This window comes from Phoenix dactylifera, chromosome 8, assembly GCF_051530095.1.
Source record: "Phoenix dactylifera cultivar Ajwa chromosome 8, Ajwa_hap1_PhDact_Kaust_v1.1, whole genome shotgun sequence".
Classification (NCBI taxonomy): domain Eukaryota; kingdom Viridiplantae; phylum Streptophyta; class Magnoliopsida; order Arecales; family Arecaceae; genus Phoenix; species Phoenix dactylifera.
In genome coordinates, this window is record NC_143197.1 from 21,217,913 (window position 1) to 21,226,800 (window position 8,888).

At 37.5% G+C, this 8,888-nt stretch overlaps 1 protein-coding gene across 1 annotated transcript; it reads right to left on the minus strand.

Annotated features, from left to right (window-relative positions):
- Positions 1–853: 853 nt before the first annotated feature.
- LOC103717323 (putative ribonuclease H protein At1g65750) lies at positions 854–1,480 on the minus strand. Its single transcript, XM_008805651.5, has one exon. The coding sequence runs from the start codon at positions 1,469–1,471 to the stop codon at positions 854–856; it is 618 nt and encodes a 205-aa protein (XP_008803873.1). The 5' UTR covers positions 1,472–1,480.
- Between the last annotated feature and the right edge of the window lie 7,408 nt (positions 1,481–8,888).

The window sequence follows — 8,888 nt, forward strand, 5'->3', positions numbered from 1 at the left end:
GTAGTTGTCATAAAATGAACAGCAAAAGCTAAGTACAAAAGGCCTTCCAGAGATAGTTTGGATAAGGCTGGGGATGGCAATCAGGTCGGGTCGGATCAGATATGGTCATATTGGATGTGGGTCGGATCAAAATTTCATCAGTACAAACATGACCTATTTATTAAACATGTCAAAATTTCTAATCTGAATCCAAACTGTTTATTAAATGGGTAATCCGATCCGACCCACATGACATATTCATTAAATAGGTCAAGTCAGGTTAAACAAGTTAAACGAGTTAGACGGATTTTTAACAGATCAAATGGATTTAAACAGGCTAATCAGGCGGGTTAAACTAGTTAAAAACAAGTTAAGCAGGTTTCAAACAGGTTAAACAAGTTAAACGGATTGGGTTATGATCAAACCCAATTATTAAACGGGCCAAAGTAGGTTAAACGAGTTAAAGGTTTAAACCTGAATCCAACTTATTTAATAAATAGGTTTGGACAAATTGATCCGATCCAAATCTGTTTATGTCAAATCCAAATCTATTTAAAGCGGGTCGTTCGCCGGTCGGGTTGACAGTGAGTTATAAATTGTCATCTATAATAAAACATGAAGATAAACTATACAAATTCCATTTACAAAATCATATGGTCAGCATTGTTGTAAATAAAAAAGGAAAAAATGATGATACATGTACAATTTATAAACATGGTTTGATAAATTACCACCTATAATGACACATGAAGATAAACTATACAAATTCCATTTACAAAATGATATGGTCGGCATTGTTGTAAATGAAAATGGAAAAAATGATGATACATGTACAATTTATAAACATGGTTTGATCATATAGTTCCTGTACATCTCATAAATTTTGCTTTCTCCGAGTAATGATTTGACCCTCGGCATCCTGACGGAGGAACCGTAGTACTTCATCAGGAGGAACATCCCACCAAATTTGAGGTTTGTGCATTTTGTAACCCAATTTAGCAAGCCTGTGAGCAACCTTGTTCCCTTCCCTGTAGATATGAGAGGCCTTGAAATATTTCAGTTGGGGAATTAACACACTTATCTCTCTAAAATGCCTAAGATCTTCCTTGGATTTTGACCGCATCCTGTTTGTAATGAGATCCACTACTCCTTTTGCATCTCCTTCAATCCATATGTTGAACCAGCCATTCTTAATGGCCAATTCGAGGCCTCGTTTTGCTGCAACTAATTCAGCAACAGAACTTGTAGCCTTGCCTATGCGTTCAGCATAGCCAAATAAGAACACTCCTTCATGATTTCTATATACTCCTCCAATGCTTGCATCGCCAGTTCCATATTTCGAAGCACCATCAAAATTTAGCCTGATACAACCTGCATTGGGTTTTCCCCTTGTATATGGATCAGCATTATTGTGATGGCTTCTTAGGAACAACCCAATGGAGGACCCAAATAGATTCAAGCCCCTTGAACTCACCAAACAGTTGCGAATCATCTTTCAAGAAATCACTATAAAAAAAAATAGTTTAAAAATTCAAAATATTTTCAAACTATTCAACACTTTTAAAAAAAAAAAATCATAAAAATTCAACTACTTAGAAAGAAGTATGTAGATACATGTTTTCCAGCAAACTTATGTAACTAATCTATTAAACAGTGCAAAGAAAAGGCTAAATGCAAATATATACCAGAAAAGAAGAAAAGAAAATGTAACTTTTGATAAAGCTATTGCTTTAGGCTCCAATAGCGAGTGTGGTATGTATCATATGGTACTAAGAAAAGAAGAAAATGAGAAGAAGAGGAGGAAGGAGGAGGAGGAGGAGGAGAAATGGAAGGAGGAAAACTCCTTTTGACATGTTTGGAAGAAGGGGAAGAGGGAGGAGTCCCTCCAAACGAATTTAAAAGGTTGAAGGAGAGAAGGCTTGAGGGGTGCACCATACAACTGTAACAGATACCAACCTAGGCATTCCAAGAAAAGCATATATCCATAAACTGCCATCAAAAGTAACCGTTGCCATGATACGTAAAAATAACTACCTATGATACCTGAAAATAACTACCTCTCTAATGATAGGCTCTTAAGATATCTCTGGCACCAAAAGTGAGAGAGCCTCCACATCTAGTGTACTAAGAAGTAGGCCAACATGGCTGATTCCTCTCCAAATATCTTGAGCCTAAGCCAACTAAATGTAGCAAGAGCTTGGATTAAATGGTAGCTAAGTAGAAACACCCATCATTAAAACTAGCATCATTAATACTGGCATCTATATAGTGAATGAAGAATCTGCACAAGCTGAGTTTCTCTGCAGAAACTCTCATTATTGATACTAGCCTCTTGGGATGCACTAGATACTGTTTTTTCTCTTTTTTCTTGTTGTTCTTCAAATACAATATAATAACATAATCAATTACAGTAAATAGAAGATTTCAATAGGTAAATTTTTATTGTATATTAAGTACCAACAAACTTTGATGATGGTCAAGCAAAAACTTTCATTATTAATAATGTAATTAGTACTAGCATCCATATGGCAAACAAAGAACTCTGCATAAAAATCTTCTTATAAAAATACCTATCTTTGATACCAGTATCATTAATACCAGCCTCGTGCGATTCGTACGGTGCGATTTTTTCTCTCTTTTTTTAACTATTCTTAAATATAACATAACAAAATATAATAAATAAAAAAATTAATTTAAAATCTAATTTTTGTTAATGGATTTTAATGATGGCCAAGCACATTATTATCGATATCCACATAGTGAATGGAGAACTATTTTTGAAAAATAATATAATATAGCAACAAATTATAATAAATATTATCTTCAATAAAAGAATCTGTTCAATAAAAGCTCAAATATCGAAAAAAAAAGTCTGTAACAATCATGCACCATAGCTTGTCATATATAAATACAATCTTTTTTTATATTTTAAGAAATTAGTATATGAACTAGATAATTTGTTTATAATAGAATATAAAACTATCAGCATAAGAACCATAAGGAAAACATAATCATCGGGATCACGTAGCTTTAAGAGAATTGGGCGGAGGCAATCAGTAGACCCAAGCCCTTTAGTCCAAACTAGGAAACGGAACAGGAAAGCGAAGCGCCTAGTTCTAGAAGAGACGCGAACGACCATGCAAAATTCTTACCGGCCGGATCATAATTATTTTACGTCAAAAAAAGACACTCAAATATGTTGAATATTTAACTTATGGTTGGTGTTGTTTTTTTAAGCACCTACTCTACAACACCAAAAAAGTACATGACATAAAATATAGGCATCAAAAGGTTTATATAGATTAATTGTTACCCTAAGATATGATATATTTGTAATCAATCATAACATTCATTTTTCTTGGAAAGGAGGAAAATAAAGAAAGGAAGGAGGGTGTGGACACCGTTAGAGGGCCACAACATTATCAAAGGAGGGTTTGGAGGTGCCACCAATTATTTAAGATAAGAAAAACCAAAAAATCAATAATGAAAAGATGGATAAGGCTATCAATGAATTTGAGCCTAGAAATAGTCCAAGGATAATGTTAGACAATGTTTAAGAATTTAGACACCCTCTCTACATAGTATAGGCTAGGGTACACTAGCCATATGCCTATCAAATAAATGCAAGATGGCTAGGATCTAAGATTCCAAACAAAACCTAAGAAGGTATTGTATGGGGGCTTAAATGTTATTAAGATTCTTTAGAGGGTCCCCTAGATCCTAAAGTCTTATCTAGATACCCAAAATAAAAAATGAAATAAAGATCTACTAGCTAATTACCAAACATAAAGAGATAAAGCAAAAATAAGTAGAAAATAGTAGAGACAAAATAATTTTCCATCAAGGAGCCATAATTTTTTATTCTGTCAAAAGATATTACATAGAAGTATCCATGATTACAAGATGTAAGCAAGAAGTAGAGAGAGAATATGGGGAAAAAGATGCTTCTCCAGTGTGTTGACGCAACCGGCATGCAATTTGTCTTTTTGGAGGAGAGCTCTAAGAGAAACTCCCTTGACTTGAGCTCCTCTTAGCTTTTAGCTTTTAGGTTTCCCTCTTAGCTTTTAGGTTTTCTTAGATTTGAAGTAAGAAGTTGCTCCTTGGACTGGAGAGATCTAGATCTAAGAAAAGAGGGAAAAGAGGGGGGAGAGCTAAAAAAACCTAAGCTAAGAAGCTAAAGAGAGGAAATAGAATGAGAGAAAAAAGGGATCAAAGGGTTATAAGGGATCAAAAGAGTCAAAATGGGATCCAATTCTTTTCACTTGGGGCTATTTGTAGATGAAATATGGGAGAATCAATGGCTGAATTTTGAATTTTTGAAGTTAGAGAAGGTTTAAGATGATGCCATCTGGAATGATTTAATTGGCTTAAGGAGAATGTGGATCAAAGATTCAAACTTGGCTCTTTGGTGACTTAGGTGCTTTCTCCCATACTCGATGGCAAGAAATTCTTCCATCCTATTTATTTGAGAGGAAAAGTTAGTTAGAGCCCCAAAATATCATATGTATTTGATCTTCTCACTCTTTTTCTATAAATTATGAAATTTTTTAAAGTGTGATGCACAAGCTATGGATCCAATCAACTTGCATTTGTGAAAAATTGAGTATAGGTAAGTGCAAAAGGGCTCATGAATCCCTAATATATTGAGGTGGATAGAAGGCAAAATTGAAGGGTAATCTGAAAAGTTGGATTTTGGTTTCTAAATGGACTAGATTGGGTGGATCAGATTTGCCGGTTTGAGTAAAATTAATAATTGGAAGAAATATTGTTTAATTGAGCCAAAGTTGGTCAATTGGTGTTGGAGCTAGGTTAGAGAGGAAGCACGGCGTGAGATTGAGTGTTGCCCAATTTGAAGTTAAATTGCAATATGGAGGGAGGGTTAATATGATAAGAGTCCAATAAAACTAAGGAGCAAATTTAGATGCAAAATTGTTTAATCATTTTTGGCCAAAGAGCTTCAAAGGGGATGTTTAGAAATGTCTGTAAGATGAACATCAGAAGGCTTCTACAAAGCCTATGCCAAATCACATATGTTGTTTTTCTTTATCTTTAAGAGCCATGATTTAAGTAGCCAAACTAAAATCAAAGCCATGAGCACCAAGTGGGGCCACTATATGACCAATATCCAAGCTAGGGACTTTAGGAGAAAGTATCAATTATAAGGGAATTTTACTAAACATTTAGTATAATTATCGATGTAAATTATAAAAACCTTCCTGAGATTGGGAGTAAATTATACTTACACTCAATAGTATAAAAAAGCTTTGCTAACCTCACTGAGGTTTATTTTTATCCAATACTTCAACCCATAATTTAACAGATTGTTAATCAAATCGTTAACTTTTAATGGAACTCACATACCACGTCAAAAAAATTTAAAAATGATCAAAATAACCTTACAAAAACCTTTCTGAGGTTTATATTTATTACGCTTATACTCAATATTTTGTAAAAACCTACACTTATACCTATTTAAATTGATAGTGTTAGTAAAACTATTTATCTACTGTAAAAAGTCAAAATTACCTCTATAAGAAATAAGGCTCCTCTTTTACTTTTCCAACTCTTGGAACTCTTCGAAGTATTACATTTTCAAGAATTTTCTTCTCTTTGAGATTAAGCATCTAGAGGTTCTTTTCTACTTTGCCAACCCACCACGAGCGTCCCTTCACAATGAGCAACCAATAGCAAGCTTCCTTCACAACTGACATCCGACGACGAACATCCTTTCCGACCAGCATATGTTCTTTCTGATTAGATTTCGTACTCGCTTTTCTACCCACCACATTATAGAGATCGAAGATGCTAGTGTATTATTTATTGATTTTGACTTCTACTTGTCAAATATTATAGACATGATTTCTTAATAGCGTCACTATGAATGAGAATTTTTATATCTATATATGGAGCTATAATAGATTTAGCAGCCTATTGTCAAAAGGATTCAAATCAATATGTGCACGATAACTCTTTTTTTAGAGGGTGCATCAGTTGCAGTTCCATAGCATGACTTGAACCATGGACTGGCTGGCTCAAGCGATAAAATTTTTGATATTAGTTTTCTGTAGCAAAAAATTTTTGAGGCGTCTATTTACTTAAGATATCTAGATTATTTTTTCTTGGCATATGGCTCTTTTTTGATAATTTATCAAGATCAACCTCAGACCTATGGCACCTTACGACTGATCTCCTCCTCGAGTGGATGTTATATCACTTAACGCTAGTTTGGTCATGTTTTAAATTTTTTCTGACGTGGCATTTAGGTCCTATTTAAGTTAATGATTTGGCTAACATTCTGTTAAGTTATGGGATAAAGTGTTGGATAAAAACAAACTTCAAGGGATAAGCATTGATTTTTCAAACTATTGGATGTAAGTATAATTTATTCCTAATCTTAGAAGATTTTTTGTAATTTACTCGGAGCAATTTTGACTTTTTATATGATGTAAACGAATTCACTAACACTGTTAATTTAACCGAGTGTAAATGTAGGTTTTACAAACTAGTGGATATAAGTGTAATAAACATAAATCTCAAGGAGATTTTTGTAATTTACTTTAAAAAATATGTCCACTAGCTGCGACATATTTTAGGAATATACTGTAGTTTATATATATATAAACCTATTGTTGGCTAACAAATCCCACTAGGTTTGCCAAAATGACTTGTTGGTAGGGCTCTCTTTCCTGCGTGGAGACCAATGTGTGAGAAAACTTGCAACAAGTCTTTAGGCTTGGTGTAGATACACAAATGTGCTACTGACGTTGGATTTGTCGGAAATAGGATCACCAAAGAATGGTAATGAGAGTAATGTAGGTACAAATGCCTTAACCTTTGAGGACTTTCACTATTATCACACTGCCTATTTAGTAAAAGATGGATAGGATAGGATGTAGCTAGAACCATGATTAAAGTATGCTATTGCTACTCCTAAGGATAAATTAGAGTCATATTGGTAAACTAAGAGCAAAAAATTTAAAGATAAAGTATAGTCAAAAATAAATTAATTTCATGATAAGTCGAAAGATCCATCTTCAGTAATACAATATGATATCTATAAATGCCTTTGCTTACTTGGTAAGATAGGTGTTACTATTCATTTTAGATACTTGTCCTCACTATTATGTGCCACATAGTGATGGCGGACCACTGCAGGGAGAAGAGAGAAAGAGAAAGAAGAAGAAAAAGAAGAGGAAGAAGAGGTTATAGAGACGTAGGAAGAGCATAAGAGGAGGAGAAAGAAGAAGAAGAAGCAGAAAGGAGGCTAGGGTTTTTTATTCAATCATTTCATTCCTAATTTATGAGCGGGGTGGCCCTTATATAGTCCTTACATTATGAATTGACCAAGTCAAATAATTAACAACTAACCAAACTTGGACCCTTCAATTAATTGGCTAAGTCAATTAATTCATTACATAACAAATTAAACCTTACCAACATTAGACCATTAAACCAATTGATCACATCCAAAATTGGACCTTTATAATTAGGTCTTACATTGAACAATTGATCCAATTACTTGACTCAATTATACGACTTAACAGCTAACCCAATTGACTTGACTAAGACAAAAGCAACTAACCAAACTAACTCGATCAATAAAAAAAAGCAACGAACCAAATTGACTCGACCAATAATAAAAGCAACTAATTGACTGATCTGAATGAGGGGCTCTGATGTCCCTATTAACTCCTCTTGAGTGGAAAAAAAACTCGATCCCGTCGAGTGCAGGTCTGGCCGGAAAAATTTTTGCAGGCACATGGTCATGGAGAGGAAAGGAAATACTGTGGAAAAGGGGCCTGATGGGCCGGAGTGGAAGCGGGCCTTGGGCTAGGAGTGGGCGCATGGGCTAGGGATGGGAGTGGGCGGGTGGGCTTGGGCTGGGAGTGGTGAAATGGGTTTGGTCTTGGGAGTGTCGTAAGAAAGAGGGAACAGGGGTGGTGTGAAAGCGGGTTGGGAAGGGGCGGCCGGCGGTGAGGAAGGGTGCTTCACGGGTGGAACCGGCTCGGGTGGGATCAGCGTCGGCACGGGCGGAGCTCGGGCGACTGTGTCCGCCATCCTACGTCGGAGATGGAGGCTGAGAAGGGGAAGAGGCGCGAGCGGAGGCAATGGGGCTCGGCCGGGGGGCGTTGGTGGCGGAGATGGCGGGCAGCGTGGAGGAGGATAGCGCGGGCGGCGCTGGTGCTCGTCCTCGTCGTTGAGTGGCCGTAAGGATGGAGGGAAGTTCCGTGGGGGGAGGTGGCGGTTGTGGGGCAGCTCGCGGCGGAGATCCGGCGACGCTGCGGTCGGCCGCGGGGAAGGGACTCAGAGGGGCAGAACGCGGCGGGGTGGTGATGTCGGCCGGTGGGGCGGAAGGAAGAGGGGATCGGCGGCGCTCTGCGGACGGTGAAGCAGAGGAGGTGGCGACGCTCGGGCGGGGTGCTCGACGGTGGAGTTCGGCGATGGCAGCGGCACGGCGAGGAGGCAGGCGCAGCACAGGGGGCGGCGACGACGGAGGAAGACGAAGAGGTATTTTTCTTCTCTCCCTCTTTTTCATTTTTTTTGTTGTGGTGAAAACCGAGAGGAGGGAGGAACGAGGTGAGAGGGAATGCCTCAGTGGCGGTGGGGTGCTGGCACAGGAGGGAGGAAACGAGCAGGGCCTTCTCCTTTGGCAATAGAAAAGGGGCTTTTCCTCTTTTTTCCTTTGTGTGAGGGTCGAGATCGAGATCGAGAGAGAGAGAGAGAGAGAGATGAGAAAAAAAACCAGATCGTGACTTTCGCCGGAGTAAAGCCGACCTGCTCTTATAACAACCTGGTGGCGAATCACTGCAGAGAGAAGAAAGAAAGAGGAAGAAGAAGAAAAGGAGAAAGAAGATATTATAAAGATGCAGGAAGAAGAGGTTATAGGGATAAAAGAAGAAGAGAAGAAA